Source organism: Oryzias latipes, chromosome 6, assembly GCF_002234675.1.
Source record: "Oryzias latipes chromosome 6, ASM223467v1".
In the NCBI taxonomy this organism is placed as follows: Eukaryota; Metazoa; Chordata; class Actinopteri; order Beloniformes; family Adrianichthyidae; genus Oryzias; species Oryzias latipes.
This window is the reverse complement of record NC_019864.2, coordinates 13,286,519-13,304,572: the sequence shown is the minus strand read 5'-3', so window position 1 is coordinate 13,304,572 and position 18,054 is coordinate 13,286,519. Positions and strand designations below refer to the sequence as shown.

The following is an 18,054-nucleotide window of genomic DNA, read 5'->3' as shown; positions in this document are numbered from 1 at the left end:
AGAGGTAAAGAATATTTTTCCCCCCATGTGTGATATTGACCTCTCCTGATGACAGAACGTTGTTCATATACTCCAGGAAAGACTCCTCCTTGATCTCGTTGTCAGTATAAATGAAGCTGATTCCTTTTCCTTGGTGACCAGCTATTCTGTACAAACTTTTCAAATCTTCCATGAGGTTGGTTGTATTATACAGGCTGGGGAAAAAAAGAAAACATAAACATATCATTCTCTCTCTAGTCTAAATCGAATGCGTTCCTATGCATTCTTTAATGCGAGCTGTTCTTCCGTTCATAAATTATGCGAAAAATATAATGTACTTTAAACATGCACTTGTTCGTCGGGTTACACTGGTTCTTTTTTCTCACCTTTCAGAAATACAAATGAGTATCTCTTAAACACAACAGAATATAGTATTTTTAAGAAAAATGCACAAATAACAGCAGACAAATGTGGAGATGTCTTCTTCAAAACTGTCTTCAAAACTGTCTTCAGACAGGCCTACTTTCAAATTCTTCATTTGCAAACATTTGACAAGCTAGAGAGAGAAGCCAGAATAAGAGCAAAGAGGCACACAGCCTTTAGCAGAACAAAGAGAGAAATAAACAACATGAAAGAGGAGACATTTTACTTAAAATTACATTCTATAAAACAATAATAATCTGTTGCAAAAAGCTGAAAATAAAATATTAAAATAAAGAAAGATCAGGAAAATAAATGTAAAAAAAGGTTTTAGTTTAGCTCCAGCATTTAGAAATGTTGAATTCTGGATGTGACAGGCAATGAGTCCTTCTAAAAGGCCTGATCTATCATACGAACGTGTTCATGCTTACATTGCACAACATCATTACCGTGTGAGAGTGATCTGGAAGATCTTGTAGCCTGCAATAAATGAGGCAAGTCTGGTCAGGCTTTGTTTTCCAGAACCTCCAACACCCACCAGTAAGGCGTTACCCCCTGGTGTTCTGATGATTCTTGACACCTGAAAGCATAAAGCCAAATGGTCACTAGAAAAGCAACCTTTGTAAAATAAAAATGTCTAAGACGTATGTCAATATAATGATTAGTAAAAAAAACAATGATCCTTTTTGGATTAAAGGACCAAAGTTAAAATGAAAATACAGAAATATTACTGGAAGTGCAAGTTGGAATGCTTTGCAAAAAGGGACTTGATTAACTTTAGAACTAGTTAATCAGTCTGTCAGGCTTGTTTAATCTTAATGAATAAACAAACCGTGACCATGGATTTTTAATTTTATTAAAACTTATGTACTAAACTATCATGACAACTTCATAAAAATAAAGCTTAAGGAATACCTTAATTAGATGGATCATTGCATCTTGAAAGAAGACCATGTCCATCCCATTGCCTCTAATGCTATCATTGTATTGACAGAGGAACATGTTAAGACGGTCTTTCAAACTCTCAAAGGATTCAATAGGCTCATAAACTTTGGGCATATCAAAATCCGACTCTTCCGGCTCCTCCCCTGTCGGAAAAAAAAAATCGATATTTACATTTTAAAATGCCTAAATACCAGGACAATAAAAGAATGGAAAAAACTTGTTGCACTCATACCTGTAGCTTCAGGTGGATCTCTCAAGAAGTCCACAAAATATCTCTCCACACCACAGTCGACCACTTTCTTATGTTCCTCCCCAAGCTGTTGTTCCACGAGCTTTGCGAGTGTCTGGTCAAACCACTCCACATCATCTGGCATGGTGAATCTGTCGGCTATCACTCGCTTGCACTCATGCTTCCAAAGTGCCAGCAGCACCTGGAAAATGATGTTTCTGGATGAATGCTTTTCATTTTCATAAAAGGTTTCTAACTTAAGTAACTAAAGTGCATTTATGGCTTCCAAACTGAGGTATTGTAAAAGTTTGAAAGTATTTGGACTGATTTATGTCTTGCTTGTGTCGTCGTTTATGCTTAAATATGTTTAATCATTTTATTATAAATCTTGTTTTAAATTTAAGCAAAGGTCTAATCATTCTGTCAGAATATTTAACAAGACCTGTTTTCTACTCAAACTGATATGAGATGACGTGACAGAGTATTTGGTTTGGCTATTAAAGACAAATTTATTCCATTTTGCAGAAAGGTCTTTGTCTTCCTTCTACTTGAAATGATTAAAGAAACACCAATTTGCGTCATTTTACTTTCCTTTATCTGATTTATTGCTTAAATGTTTCAAGTTGTAAAGACTAAAAAACTACAATGGTTTAAAATACTGGAATCATTATGTTTTACAACAAGCCATGCTGGTACAATGTTCATTTTTCTCACGTGGACAGAGTTGATCACTTCAGCATTTGTGCAGAGCATCCCTTGCCAGATCCTGGAAAGATCTCTCAGGTTGAAGATGTAATGGAACTTTGCAGGAGTAGGAAGCATTTTGATCTTGGTCAGCTGCCAGAGTCGGCGGGTCAGTAACACCAGCTGCGGTATGGTTCTCTGAACCTCTTCAATGAAACCACGCTGTGCGCAGAAGTGGCCCTCACCAATCACACCTAGGAAATGAATGAAGAAATTACCCAAGACCCCTGTCAGAATAAATGAGGAGGAACTATTTCAAATCTATTATATTGAATGGAATGGATAGATGGATGGAAACAAGTTTATTTCGAATATATATATTAAAAAACAAAACAAAACAAAAAGAAAGAACACTCATAATTAAAAAAAAAAGAGAATATAAAGAAAACGTTCACGCTCAAGAACCGTTATAAACACAAACAGAATTTTTTTTTCTTTTTTCTTCCATATATGAACACATATATTACAAACAATTAAACAATTATACATGTTCGAAAACATATTCACACTTGGACCTGTTAAAATCTGATGAAGTGGTCCAACAAAGTTTACTATGAATTATCTGTTGGTTGACCTGTGAATGAATGAACTGATAAGCTTAATACTTATGGCATATGGTTTCTTTAACCCCCACATATAATCTGATGATTGGGTAATCTTCTGCTCTTATGGTAGATTGCCATCTCCTTTGCACGTGTTCACATGGATTTTATCTGGACATTACTTAATCTATATAAAACTACATTCTTAAACTATTTAAATCACATTCTATTCATCCTAAAGAAATGAAATTGTTTTTTCTGATATTCCTCTGTTTAGTTGTAACCTTACTTAATGTGCAGGAATCACAAATAAATTCATAAACTGCATTTTTCCTCTACTGAGTTCTGATGATTTTAGAACTTTTTATTTGCTGAACTCTATTTTTTAGCCTTTCTATAATTTAATTGTTTATTTTCTGTCTCCAATTTTCTCGCACATTTAAATCACAATTACTATAAACAAAATCTTTAAACAAAACATTCTCAAGCCTTTTTACCCACCAAATATCTTATCTATGGAAGCATTGGAGGGCAGTGTACAGTTAAAGATGGAGAACTGCCTTTTCAGTCTTTGTGGAATGTCGTTGCGGCCTCCACCCGGATGAATCATGGCTGCCAGAAACTGAACATCCACTATATTGGTGAACTCTCCTGGCTTCTCCAGGTTGTAGAAGCCTTTCTGCTCCATCAGCTGTCGGACAATCTCATTTGTCACCTTATAAAGGCAGAAAGTAAGCTTATTGTGAAAGTTGCTCCAACAAAAAGGAACCAGAAATCTTATATTAGCTACCAACCTGGTCTCCCCACTCATTGACCACAGGCATGTTGATATCATCTATTAAAATTGACATTTTCTTCCCAGCCGGTGGACCATAGGTAGTTCCCATCCTTTTGTCCACATAGCTTTCTACTGTCCTCTAAAAGCAAACCAAGGTTTGCAGAAAAAAACAGGCATTTCAAATCCAAAACAAGAAAATGACAAAGAGAGATAGACATCTGCATTTCTACTGATAGATATGAATCCTTTCTGATTATCAAGCATTTACACAGTTATTTGTACAGCTTGACAATACACAGCTGCTTCTTTAAACCTGAAACGTTGTAACACCTACATTAAACAAACAGAGAGACAGTGATGAGGAAGTGGCTTTACCTGGAACATGAGTGGCGTGGTTGCAGAGGAGAAGTTTAAACACTTGCCCAGTTGGATCTCAGGATCATATTTAGACATGAAGCTTTTCATGATAACAGTCTTGGCTGTACCTTGTTCTCCAATCAGTAAAACGGCCTTTAAAGATAAAAAGATAAAACAGTTCACTTCTGTATGCCCACCATTTTTCAGCATCCTAAAGCAGTAAATATTTTTGGAAACATTTATACAATCATGAAACAAAAACTTGGTGTCAAAAATGAGGCACTAAATAATCTAAATACATTTTTGTAAACCCATTCAACAAGTCTACAGAATTACTCAAGTAATGACTGACTTGCTGCAAACTAACCAAAACTCGTTGGGACTGGAAAAAACTTGAGTGGGACATTTCTTTCTTTGTTGGATTAACAAAAATGTTTTCAGATGTTTAAGATACAATATAGAAATTATAATCTAAATAATTTTAACACATTTATATAAAGAATAAAGTTGCATTTTACCTTTCCCTGCTTTGATATGGTGTCAATTAGAAAGTCTGTTCTAACATTGTCCACATTGGGAACCAAAATGGAGCTGTATTTAGGGGTGACATCGGGTGGATAGATGTATTCTTCAACCCTGGTGCTCCAGTGGACCCAATGACCTGCAAAAAGACATTTCCAAACTTTCAATGGTAAAGCAAGGTGCTGGGACAGACCTTAAACTTTATAAGGATGTTTTCTCATTAAAGAAATACCAAAAAAAAAATCCACAGAGGAATGAGAGATGTATATAAATAGTTAAAATAACCTGCTGTATTAATAGTTATCTATTTATTTTAAAAGCAAAGTGTGGGTGGGTCTTTATCTACTTTATTCATAACTGTTCAGTTACCTTCGGCTGTGACATAGTAGTCAAACATTGTCTCTTCCCTGCCTGGAGGGATCTCTGGCAGACTTCGACGGATGACATCATTCCCTCTGAACCAGAGCTCCATCTTCTTCCGGTCCTCCAGTTCCAACAAGGCACCGGCGCTCCACATGAGAGCAAAGATATATAGCCGCTCCAGGTGCTCTCTGGGTAACTCACCACACTGCTCCTGAAAAAAGAACAAACGTTACATCAATAACTTCAAGGGTTTATTCTTTACATTAAAACACTCAAATGAGTGGATAATGTCATATTGCAAAACTTGATTTTTTGTGCTCTATTCACTTTACTAAACCAAAGTGTGCAGCTCTAGATGTTGTCAACCACAGTGCAAAGACACAGGTTTTATTTAGTGCTTCCAGTTTCAGTTTTTTTTTAACTCAATAATGGATGCAATTACATTTTTTTGTATCGTCAATGTAAAAACCAATTTTCCTATTGACACAAAGAGAGAGTCTCTGTTTTGTGTATTTTTTCTTTTTAAGTTAACAGATAATTGTTTGTTTTAGTTCTGTATTCCAGCTTTTTACTGATCAGAAGGGTCCTCTTTGTTGATTAACTCCAACTGTGACTGTAACTGTAGTCCAATTCTGTTCTAGTTTGTTATCCAAAGTTTGGATTTTAGGTTTATAGGCAGATTTGATCATCTATTTTAAAGATGTAAAGTTTACTTTCATTAATGGAAATTCTCCTTCACTTTTATGTTTCATATTTCAATTCACTTAATTGATGAGGGCCACTGAAACATTTGATCCACTTCTCCTGTGCTATTATTATCCGTTACTTTTCCAATGGTTCCGGATGTATCCTAGAAAAACATTGACTGTTTTTCATTTTTTCAAGCAGCAGTACAAAAAAACGACTCCTAGTTAAGTTGGTTTCCATAAACTGAAAATACGGTTGAGCTTTAATCTTACCTTTAGTGGAATGAGTCCTTGCAGCATGTTTATGCACTGCATGATGACAAAAGCCTCCAGCATGTCCATCTTGAACTCTAATGACTGCACACTAAAGCGATATAGTTCAGAAAAGGAGGAAGAGAAGAGCTGCCGCAGGACCTCTGCCTCATTGGGGGAGCGCTGCTTTAGCCACCCCTAGGAAGAAAAAGAAAATCATCTGGGTTCATACAACTATAAGAACTGTTTTTAAAACATTATTTGAAGTTTTGCAAGAGTGATTCAAATGAAATGTCTTACTTTAAAACAAACACTTTGTCCCACAAACACTGTCAAACTCTAAAGAATTTCATTTAATATCACTTTAATACATTTTAACCAGATGACTCTGATGTGAAAACGTGTTTTCTTTTATCTCATTACTTTTCTCAGGTTTATTGAAAGGAAAATAAAAAATCATAATTTTTATATAAAGTCCACTTACCTCAAGTATTGGGCTCCAACCGAGTACAGAGGAGCTCATGAAAACCATGCCATTTCTCGACACTGTGGCTGGGGAGGCATTGTCTATGTTGTGTGGTTCAAAAACCACTTTACAGTTGGGAGCCATTGGTATACGGTCTCCGTTTGCCAGTGTAAGAGTTCTGTTGTCATCCAGAACTGAGTTTAGATTTTCAATCCAGATAGCATCCACGGGTCCATCCAAGACAATCCAGATGTGCTCTCCTGAGTGATTACAAACATGTCATCTGCAGACCTATAGGCACAGCAGCTGAAATACAACATAAACTAGGATTTCTGACATTAGTATTTATATATACATCAAGAACTTTATAGGCCATTAAATTGAAAAATATATAAAATCTTGTTAAATCTCAAATGATAAAAGCAAAATAAATTGCAGTTTAATCTTCATACTACATACACGTGTTACTGCTGATGTACAACATTTTTCCAAACTCGGGCCACATGCTACTTCAGGGAGACTAGGAGACAGTAGGTGGGAACATGAAGTTGTATGTTGAGCGAGAAAATTCCTTACCCTTCTTTGCTTTCAGAGTTTTCCTCCACAGTGTGGAGAAGATGCCATCCGTCCAGTCATTAGTGGCCACATCCAGTCGTCCAAACATCTGGGGTGCAGTGATTGCTTTGGGGTTCATGCGCATCTCTCTGTGGGGCTGGCCACACTCTGGAAGAAACATCAATGAACGTGTGTTAGGCATGATATAGTATGTAAACACAAAAGGCACAATGACTTGCATGCAATTTCGGAAAACAAACCACAGCAAAATCAGTTAAAATATTTCAAAAGGTACCTGGGTCACTGTCCTCTTTTTAGACTCAATCTGACGATCAAAATCTGATATTGCATTATAACTTTGAAACCTTCATTCTCCTAACAAACACTTCCTTTCTATTTGGCAAATTGTTCAGGTATGTACCCAGTACATAAGTATCCTGATGTACTGGGTACTGTGATATGTGAAGGTGGCCACACAAAGTGGTAGCCATGGTAGTTTCGGTGATGTGGTTACAGGGTTGTTTACTGTTCCTCATTGTTCCACCATTCACAAAAAAAAAAAAATTTTTTGCAGCTAATGCACTGGTTTAAATAAATTTCATAGTGAATTTTTGTGATGATTAAAATACTTAGGAAGTGCATTTTTGGCTGTGTAGGATGGCAGAATTGCTTCTCAATTCCAAATACTATTAAGGACATTCGTACCAAGCAAACATTTCACCAGTTTCTTGTTGCTTTCATGAGATCAAGAGTAAAACTTGAAAGACATTGAGCAAATGATTAATCTTTCAACCCTTTTATCCTAATGTATTACTGTTCTTTCGCTTTAGTTCTCTCTCATATAGATTTGAAATGCTTGCATTATCTCGCTCTAGCCACTCTGTTTCATGTCAGTCTGAATTTTAAAAGAGAAAATTTTGTGTTCCTTCCTTTGATTGCTTTAAAAAATATTGAAGGAGTTGTCTCATTACAGGCTGGTGTGACATCCACAAAATCGCACCTGTCATAGCTTTCATCAGTATCTGGATACAAGTTGTCTTTCCGGACCCACTGGGCCCCAGAGCCATCATGCCATGCCGAACCCTCTGAGTCTCATACATCTGGATGACCTTGAGCTTCCAAGGAGGGTGGTTGATCAAACCTGTCTCTTGGATCTAAGCAAATGAACAAAAAACATGCTTGGATTCAGATGTTTTAGTCTATCCAAACCAACGATAAGTTCTATAAAAAAAAATTTCATTCTACTAAAATGCCAATGACACACATAGAATACCAAACTCTCCAAACGTATTCTGCATTTCTTGGTGCCCCCACAAACCCTTGGGTTAGATCATTGAGAAATATTCAATTGTTTTGTTCTAACCCTTTTGAGTTCTTTATTTCTAGGTACAGTTCAGTTAAAAAATATTTATTTCATCTTTAATTTCTTTAGCTCTGTTTCCCTTTTTTTTCACCTTCAAGTGTTCTTTCTAAACTCTGAAGTCTGCCTGGAAACAGAATTCTGAGCTGGCCGTTTAGCTTCAAAAAGGTATATGAAAAATGCGGCAAGCTCTCAGTCCACTTTTAATCAATTTTCTCGGCTGTTCTTTCATCCTTGTTCACTTTTTCTACTTCCCAACTTTTCTCATTCATGCTTCTTTCATGTTTCTTCTTCTTCTGTTAGATTTGTAAATTATAAAACAGTCACAAGTATATCTCTCACTCCTCTTACCTTTTTATCAATGGCAGCTTCCAGCTCTGGGTAACCTTCCTTATTGAGCTCGATGCCTGGGAAGAGGTCCTCAATCAAGCTTAGGAAGAGCTCCTCATCTTCATCAATCTAACAAACCCATATATAAAGAAATGTTTGCAAAAACAGACAAAAGGACATATTAAACTTAAGTGTTGTGCTCCTTGTGACAATTTCTTTCACTTTATTAATACAATTTTGAGGTTCTAATCCAGATAAACATTTTTTAACAATTGTTTTACTAAAGAATGATTAAAACCTCAAAGACTGACCAGTTTGGAAAGGTTCATGTCCTTCAGAACTCTCTTGACGATGGTGGACTCCGTGTCGCTGGGGTTGGCTCGCTTAGCTGCTCCAAGAGTTCGCAGGACTGATAGAATGTTTCGCAAGCCAAAGTCATAGTGAACCTTAATAAGCAGAGATTAGTTTAATTTTAAGACTTTATAATTAATTAAAAAGTACAAAGTAGAAGTCGTGGGTGAACTGGAGATGCATCTGGTGGTTGTGTTCCTTTCCATATTGTACACCTATCCCACCTGTTAGCTATTCACAGTTCCGAGTTCACACAGGGCTTCTGGGGGTCTGATCGTTTACCTGTTTGGAGAGTTGCTCCTCACACAGCTTGTAAAGTGTGAAGAATTTGCAAGCCAGCTTCACATTGTCTATAAACCCACAACTGGCCAGTTTTACTCGAATAATGATCTGCCGGTCAGGAACCATCATGGATACAGAGCGGAAGTTAATTTTCAGGTTTTCAGGAAGCTCCTGGCGACCAGCATAACCTGGATTCTGAATACACAGGAAAGGGATAGTAAATGTAAATTTATTGAAAAAAACAGTCTTAGAGCAAGTTAAACTCCATTGTGCAACATATCTGATCTTTCCACTATGAATAACCTAACCTCTAGATATATTAGGGTCATTTATTGAAAAAAAGCACAAATTAATTGAATTTAGTATTTTGAATGCCACATATGCTAAGCAAGGCTTAGATTTTCCATTGGTTCATCTTCTCCCACTTATCAGGTCGTGGGGGCAGCAGCCAAAGCTGTTATGTCCTGATTTCTCCTCATCTACAGAGGCGTCCAGGATGCATTTAAAAAGATGCATCCTGGACAGTCGGAGGTACATTGGAGGTACATTCTTTCATAACAGCAAAATAAAAAAAACTGACCATTGTAAGGAAAATGCCAAACTCAGGATTCATGTCAACACTGTCTCCATCAGTAAAGACAAAGGTTTTGTGGCGATCCTTCTTGCAGGTCAGAACTATTGCAATCTGCTGGGCTGCCACTGACAACACTGGGAGCTCGATGCGGTTAAACTCATCAAAACAGCCCCACGAGCCAGACTGAGCCAGACCTGGAAATCACACACAATTAAACTCTACATGATTAACCAAGGAAACTTAGCTCAAAATTAACTTTTGTCACAATAATCATATTTTTGTCACAAGGTTGTAATACTAAATCTAATTGGGTTTCATGACGTTTACCTTTAAATATCCTTCCTAAACCTCTAAAGTCCATTTGGTCCGAACAGTTGAACACCACCACATACTTTCCCAGACATCGCCCCATGTCTTTAATGGTCTCAGTTTTACCTATATGATAACAAAACAAAACAGCATTATGTTTTCAAGTCATATATATTATTTGATTAGCATGATGATCAAATATGCTTGATAAACATATCTTTATTTACATGTTTACTACCAAAACTAACTATTTTAACTTATGCTCAATCTGTTTAATGCAAAAATCCCACTGGTGTATCAGAAAAAAAAAAAGTCTCACCTGTTCCTGCAGGACCTGCAGGAGCTCCACCCATGCACATGCCAAGAGCCTGAGCTAAAGTGATGTAGCACCTACGCAAGTAGAAACACATACGTAGAAAGTACATTAAAAAAAATTAATAGTAAAACTGTGCTTGCAAAATGTTTTGAATAATCGAGAAAACAAAAGAAATTAGAGAAGTGTGAGAAAAGAATGGTAGTGTTCAGAATTTAATTGTAACTATTTTGTTGTTGTTTACATTTTGCCAATCCCAGAAATGATGAAAAATATGGCATTAAAGAAAGACAGAGAATGAGACTGAGCAGAGATATAGCAGTGGAGATTGTGAGGTTTCCTTGGGTCAAAAGACCATGGTGAATCTTCTTTGCAGATCTTCTGTCAGACATCTGTTGTTAAGCCATTGCCTGACACTTTACTTCTCTTCACATCTCTACTTCTCTCCCTATGTCTGCCTGTGTGCATGACAGTGATTTGCTTCACTTCCACTATCTGATTCTATTAATTGCTGTCTGCAATGATATTATCTTATAGAGGTGATGATCACTAATACCGACCTCTCCTTCACTCACTTTATTTTTCTAGACCAAAGGACTAGACTTAAATACTGATAATAAAGCTTAAGTTCTTATTCTTTTAAGGACATTGAAACTCTTCTAAGGTGGGTTGATGTTATTGTGTTATTTAAGTAAATGGCCTTTTCTGATTTGTCTTCTGAGAAACACTGAAAGCTAAAGAAAAAAACACTTTGTGCATTGTGTGTGACCTTACAGGGGGCATTTACCTGTCAGTCAAAGGTGTAATGACGAGCCTCTCAGTGCAGCCCAGGAACTCGTTTTGGTAGTCAAAGGACACGTCTGTGATGTTGATGGTCATCTTGTCTGAGTCCTCGTTGAAGTAGAAGCGGCACTGCTTCAGCCACTCAAAGTCACTGGGGTTATCAATATGCAAGCGGCACTAAAAGGAGAACAGGTTAGAGCAGGTGAAAAGAAGGTACACAACTAAGACAGGGAGAAGAAATATACCAGAAGAGATGAGAGAATAGAGGAGATGGCAAATGAAAAAAAGGAACTAAGCATCGTTTAGAATGATATAAGCACAGGTTGAAAACTGCATGAATAGGCACTAAAGGACAGATTTACAGGTTATTTGAAAGAGATGTAAAAAAGGGTAATTAGATAAAAAACCTATGAAATGAAAGGAAGAAGGTTTAAAGAAGAGGATAGTAAGGGGATGGAACTAGAAACAGAATAAGCAATATGACGAGCATCAAAACTAAATGAAAAAGAGAAATGTCAGAGAGAAATGAAATACATCAGATAACAAAAAAGGAAAATATGGAACATAAATTAATGTACAAAATGTTTGTTGTGACTAATAATAAGAGCAATGAAAAATAGCTCAAGATTTTTTATTTAAAGTCCCACTCCGATCATCTTTTCAGCTATTTTAAAAACATTTCCAGTGGTCTTTTAATTATGATTATGCCAAAATCAAAAACCTGTTTCATTTTCTAGGACATAGGTCCTGCAGAGCGGCGTTCATTAAATTTTCCCTCTAAAATCTGGGCGGGACTGTTGGCTGGTTGGCTCAGTTGTCTGCGTGTAGGACTGACACGTGGGAAACCATGGTTTGTTTTGCTTAGTAGATGACCTTCATCTACTGTGGGCCCTTAGGCAAAACTCTTTGTGCTACTGCCTAACTATGTAGCCAGAGTCTTCCTGACAACCCTCTGTGCTGGTCCCCAGCCCAGATGAGATAAAGGGTTGTCAGGAAGGGCATCCAGCGTAAAACTCTGCCAAACCATCAAACCACCTGTGTGAATCAGTGAAAGCTGATTCACTGTGGCAACCCCTGAAAAGATGTGCTGAAAGGTGAATTGTGGGCGGGACTATTGACGTGTAAGCCTGCTCTCTTCCCATCATCCATCTGTTTACATGCTCTCCCGCTAGCTTACTGCCCCTCACAACCACAACCTAAAAATATTGATAGTAAAATATATATGTATTATGTTGGAGCTGTCCAGCTGTAGTTTTGAGCCAAATGCTAGCTTTGTGGAGGAGAACAAGGACGTACATGGATGTGCATTTGTCTACAAGTGGATGGGTCAGAATGAATCAGAGCAGGGTGCTTGTGGCCTAATGATCGTAATTTTTATGTGACAACTTAAAGCTTTTTCCAAGAACATTTTTTATATATATATATATTAGATTTTACATATATATCTGTAGGTGTCCATCATGAGAAAAATGCCACAAGAACCTGTCAAAAACACCAAATCACCATTTTTCATCTGAGTCTTTAACCTTAAACACAAGCAGTACCTCTGAGACTGTGTTTAGAGTAGGTTTAGAGAGAAATTGAGTCTTGTGTGATAAGAAAAAGGTGTGATGTCTCATAATTGACGTACTGACCAGGTCATCAAATATGTCCCGTTGGTGAACATGAATAGTGATGAGGGTCTCATACTTGGTCCTCTCCACAGCCCCCAGATCCTTTGTAGTCATATCTATCAGTGTGTTGAGCAAGTTCAGGAAATGCTGATTGGTTTTGGACATAATGCCGCGATCATAGTGGGCGTTGGTGAGAGCTTCTTCAGAATCTCTTGTCCAAATCATCTGGATTCCAAGCAAGCCAACCTAGATTCAGAACAAGGTTATTTCAAAATCCCATCATAAGCTTTTAAGGCTCTGAAGCCTTTTATAATCCAAGCATAAAATTATTTCATTGTAATGTCCAGGTAAAATTGCTAATATGAAATATTTACTTACTTGAGCAGAGAACGAGTTGAGAAAGTCAATAAGTTCAAAACCCTCGTTCTGGATGGCAAGAGCAGCCTGTCGGATCACGAGGTGCAAAGACCTCTGGGATTCCTTCAAGAGAGCATTCAGCCACACCTCCACATTCCCCTCTGCTGTGATGGGACGGTCTAGCTCCATAGTCTCCTTCTCCCGTGATGACACAGCCAGAATGCGGTCATATATCTGAGACAGGTGAAATATTTTTATTACACCGGTTTGACTCTTCTATTAATTTGTCTTTATTCCTGTTTTATTATACCTCTAATTCATTCAGAATAAAACTACCCTGGATTTATAATCTTATAATTTGAATGCCTGTTGTTATATTTTTTACTGTGTACAACCTCTATCTCTCTGTTTTTTCTGAATTCTTTTTCCTGCAAAGGTTGGGGCGAATTGAACGAAAACATGAAAAATTGAACCCCAAAGTAGTTTGATGAAAGAAAAGAAATCACCTTTTCATGAAATTGGACAGATTTGATGTTGTCAAAGACATTGAGGAGGTGGGCCTGGATGGTGTGGGAGTCAGAGGCCTGGCCCAGGATCTCCAGCAAGGCCGGGTCAGAGACAAAGAAAAAACGTGGAAAGAGCAGACGCTTCTTCTCCAAATAGCTGTTCATCCACACGATTTAAAGAAGAAAAAAAAGCTCTCCGTTATAGTCTGTTTCATTTTTTATCCTTCTATGTTGTAAATGACGTTTCTGTTTTTTGTGCTTACCCAGTAAGAGACTTCTGGCAGCTATCCAGCTGTTCCAACAGGTGAGGAAGCAACTGTCCCATAGTCACATCTCCCACACAGGACTGCACGACATTTGGCATTTCGTGAGCTCGCGTCATGATCTTCATCCACGACTTATCGATGCTTGAAAAAAGTTTTGCTTCCTAAGGAAATGAAATAGTTTCAATTGAATAGTATTTGAAATAGAATGCTTTAAATTATTGACACCTTTTAAGCAGATAGTGGTTAGTGGATAGTTGCAATTTTGAATACAGGTGGATTGTAAAAGGATTTTGCAAGAAAAGCTGGTTAAAGGAGGTGGCCAGTGAGTGTCCATCCATCACTGCTGGCAAACCAACAGCAAAGTGCTTTGATTAAGTTGGGAGCAATCCAATGATATTTTCGGTTTGTTTTAAATGCCTTTTATGTTATAAACTATGTTACCAAGCATTACTTCATTTGTGCAATTTGCTCACATAATTTTCTGAAATAATTTTGAGAAATTGGAACATGCATGGATTTTGTAAACAAAATAGAAGAAATAAAAATACAAATTACCTGCAAAAACTAAAAGTAAATATATACATACTGTTGCCAGAAGTTCAGAAACATTTAACAGCAAAAGTTCCTTCTCTAAACGTTCAAGCTATACAATAAACTGGAATGAATTAAATCTTCTAACACTATTAAGAGCATGTATGGGATTCCTCAGCTGAATCAATATCTGTTTGACATCCAGCAGGCAACATATCAATTATAAAGAATTACCAAATTAATTAACATATTAACAAGTACATTTTAATGAAAAAGCAAGAAACCCTATATTACATTGTCACTAGCAAATCATTAAAATCCAACGGAGGCTTGGAGGCCACGTATTTTATACACTATTGTTTTGCAAATCAGTTTGTTAAACTAAATTAATTCAAAAACAATTTCAAATCAATAAAAGGAAATAAAAGAAAATTAAAAGTAAAGAGTATGAAATAAAATAAAATAAAATAATAAAGATTTAAAGATTCAAGATTATAATAGATTTTTTCTCATTTTGTTTGTTTGTTTAAGATACTGTATCATGAAAAGCACTAAGAGCAAAAAAGAAGAATAAATAATGAAAATGAAGGCACTCAGATGAGCATGGAGAACCATTAAAAAAGAATCAACAATGTTGTTCAGACAAACTTACACTTGCTACAATAAGTGCCATAGATAAAAACAAGCATACAACAGATCAGGGCATTTTCATATCAGCCGTGCTTACTAAAAATGATTTGCTCCAATATGATACACTAAAGTGAGTGCTTTAAACACCAGTGCTTCTGGTAAAATCTCACTAATGTAAAGTAATTTACCTTAGGTAACTGTTTGGCAATGTCTCCACCCACAAAAACAGCCTCCAGATAGATCCAGAGGTTCTGGACAATCATCCAATGTTCGATGATATCAGAAGTATTGGACAGATACTGAACCCACTTCTGAATTTGGGCTTTGAATGGTGTATTGTACCTGGAAGACATTGAAGTAGCATGTGAGATGTAAAGCATGAGACTCATCACTGTGCTTTTCAGGTTCATGAGGCAGTTAAGCTTTCCACCCCCCCACACACACTTCTTCTGTTTCAATTTCATTGCTAATAGCAAGTTTTTGACACTTTTGTGAGCGTGGGGCAAACCTGTTGCTCATGAGCGACCCCAGAACCATCAGGCTGTCCTCCAAACTGGCGATAAGTTCGGATGTGCTGTCTCCTCTCAGCAGCAGCTCCCCACGGTTCTTAAAGCCAGCGAATGTGAAAGTCTTGTTGTCCCATTCAGTGATCACCTCCTTCAGCTTCTGCTCAATATCTCGCTCTTTGACTGCACTGATGCAGATATCCTGCAAAAAAGGAGCCCCCAAATTGAAAAGAAAGAAAAAAAATACTTGATGTGACGTTTAGAATCTGCAAACCTCCCCAATAAACTAAATCATAGATTTGTTGTTAACTTATACTGCTTGTAAACCAAATGTTATTAAATGAACTTTTACATTTATTGAGTTCCTTTTAGTCTTTTATAAACGCACTATGTTTGTTCTGTCAAAGTAAGACTTTACACATCCCAGCTAATACCTAATACTTATTTTGAAATAGAACTGAAGTTCTGAAACACATGATGCGACAGCCTTCTCTACAAAGCAATCATGAATTATTCATAGGTAGTTTATGTTTCCAAAATGCTTATTATGTTTAATGTTTGAGTCTGTGTGTCAGCACATTTAATTTATCTGATTATCTGGTTTCCATGCTATGAGCACTGCAACTGTTTTAGTTTATAAGTTTGTTATTAGAACTTGGTATCATTGCAAAAGTTTTTATTCTAATAACCAAAATGTTATTTTAGTTCCTCAATAATTAATAATCCACACATAATTTGATACAGTATTAAGAATGTGTTTTTTTTTCAGTATATCTCAACCCTTTATCTTTGAAACTTTGGTTTAACATTTAACATGTACTCTATTTTCCAATGCATTTACACTACTAAATAGAAACTAATTTTCATGTGAAAATAGTGGTGCAAAAAAGTTCTGATTTGCTGCCTTGGATATCAAATTGTTGTTTGAATTAAAATGATTCATTTGATACTCATTGGCATTGACTATTTGTTCAGCTCCTTAAGACTCAGCCCTGTTTAATCTCCATGCTTACCTCAATCTCTTCTTTATACTTGAGTGGATCAGCCTCCATGATGTTGCGCAGCTTAAAATTTTCACTTTCCACATCCAGGTTATGTCCAGTCACCTGTCCATAAAAATTAGTTAAGTTAACTTTATTTCACTCCCAAAAATATTTCATTATAGGAGCAAAAATTTTAATCATAAGAAAAAAAATTCTAAAGCTGTCAATAGATGATACTTTTGCTGACCTCTGTAATTCTCTTCCAGTGACGTGCCATCATAGCCTTGCTTGTCATAAGCTCCAGCAAGGGGCAGCACTCACTAAATTCATCAATGGTTCTCTTTAGATCCAGGAAGGCTTGCCACTCCTTCAGAGCCTGGGGCAATTTGCGGCATCTTTAGGTCAAAACGCATATGTTACCAAGCTTAGAACTACCCTTTTTTAAACATATTTTTTAGTTCTTCTCATTCCAATGCAATTAAAACCACACAATTTTAAAATTTTACTGTTTAGCTTTTTTTCTTCTGGAAATCAGCTTCTTTCTTTGCATCATTCTTGTTTCTGCTTTTCTCAAAATCTTTAACAAAATTATTCAAGAATTCTAACCTTGTCTGAAAGTCAAGCAGCTCATTGTTGATCTTCTCTATGTTGATGTTAGTCCAGAGGATGTCATAATAACCATTGACTGTTTCGATGACGTTGTTGTAAAGGCCATACAACTTCTGTAGAAGAGTCAGCTCTGTCCGAATCTTCATCAGCTGAGGATGCTGGGTTACAGTGATTCCGAACAGCTTTGCTCCATCACAGTATGTGGTGTACTTCAGGAACAAATTATCAAATTGATTCTGAGAGCCAAGACAAAGCCAAAGAAAATATCATCTTTAACACTCATGGCAAATGTTAGGTTTGTAGGATTCTGTTGACAATACAATTGTAGGTTCAGTCCATTTACGGAACAGCAAACCTGAAACATGATGAGTCTGTCACTGACATCTTGAGGAGCAAGCCCCACCCCCATTGGCCCATCCTGTAGGAAACAGAGGTAATACATTACAATGTAAAAAACAGAATACAAACAATAGTATTCCTGTTTATATTCTCTTACTTTGTCGTAGTCCTGGTAAAAGTTCTGACATTCTTCCTGTAGGACTATCATGTTGCTTTCCAGTTCCTTTTTGAACTTCGGCTGTAAAGTTTCCAACTCACTTTGAACCTCTGTAGACCGGAACATGAGCTTATCCCAGTATAAACGAAGAGTTTCCACCTTTTCCCCCTCTTCCTTCTGAACTGGAAATTTATACTTATTGAGCATGGCATAGGACTCCTGTGTTAGGGAGAAAGGGATTCCTCAGTCTTATATGTTCACACTTCAATTTTTCTCAAATATTATTAAATCTTATTTAAATGAATGCATTAAGAGAAATAAAGCTTTAGAAAGAGACTTTGAATACCTTTTTTTTTTTTTTTAATCAAAATCTGTTGGAAAAAAACCCTGGAACAGTTTCCCCTCAACTCAAAAATT

At 36.7% G+C, this 18,054-nt stretch overlaps 1 protein-coding gene across 3 annotated transcripts in view; it reads right to left on the bottom strand.

Moving 5' to 3' along the window:
• Positions 1-18,054, bottom strand: part of dnah5 (dynein axonemal heavy chain 5) — a 60,952-nt gene that overhangs the window by 21,088 nt on the left and 21,810 nt on the right. For all 3 annotated transcript variants that reach the window (XM_023955674.1, XM_020703879.2, XM_023955675.1), the window contains 32 exons: positions 17,638-17,856; positions 17,497-17,559; positions 17,139-17,377; positions 16,780-16,927; positions 16,563-16,655; positions 15,552-15,751; positions 15,232-15,385; positions 13,880-14,043; positions 13,617-13,773; positions 13,132-13,344; positions 12,775-12,999; positions 11,145-11,317; positions 10,364-10,434; positions 10,063-10,170; positions 9,742-9,929; positions 9,162-9,356; positions 8,840-8,974; positions 8,550-8,657; positions 7,839-7,992; positions 6,860-7,006; positions 6,302-6,543; positions 5,839-6,015; positions 4,886-5,090; positions 4,513-4,655; positions 4,013-4,147; positions 3,654-3,776; positions 3,361-3,574; positions 2,288-2,511; positions 1,577-1,775; positions 1,315-1,487; positions 849-979; positions 41-194 (listed from right to left, as the gene is read on the bottom strand). In XM_023955674.1, the coding sequence (XP_023811442.1) occupies positions 41-194; positions 849-979; positions 1,315-1,487; positions 1,577-1,775; positions 2,288-2,511; positions 3,361-3,574; positions 3,654-3,776; positions 4,013-4,147; positions 4,513-4,655; positions 4,886-5,090; positions 5,839-6,015; positions 6,302-6,543; positions 6,860-7,006; positions 7,839-7,992; positions 8,550-8,657; positions 8,840-8,974; positions 9,162-9,356; positions 9,742-9,929; positions 10,063-10,170; positions 10,364-10,434; positions 11,145-11,317; positions 12,775-12,999; positions 13,132-13,344; positions 13,617-13,773; positions 13,880-14,043; positions 15,232-15,385; positions 15,552-15,751; positions 16,563-16,655; positions 16,780-16,927; positions 17,139-17,377; positions 17,497-17,559; positions 17,638-17,856 (5,274 nt within the window). The remainder of the gene's footprint in view (positions 1-40; positions 195-848; positions 980-1,314; positions 1,488-1,576; positions 1,776-2,287; positions 2,512-3,360; positions 3,575-3,653; positions 3,777-4,012; positions 4,148-4,512; positions 4,656-4,885; positions 5,091-5,838; positions 6,016-6,301; positions 6,544-6,859; positions 7,007-7,838; positions 7,993-8,549; positions 8,658-8,839; positions 8,975-9,161; positions 9,357-9,741; positions 9,930-10,062; positions 10,171-10,363; positions 10,435-11,144; positions 11,318-12,774; positions 13,000-13,131; positions 13,345-13,616; positions 13,774-13,879; positions 14,044-15,231; positions 15,386-15,551; positions 15,752-16,562; positions 16,656-16,779; positions 16,928-17,138; positions 17,378-17,496; positions 17,560-17,637; positions 17,857-18,054) is intronic.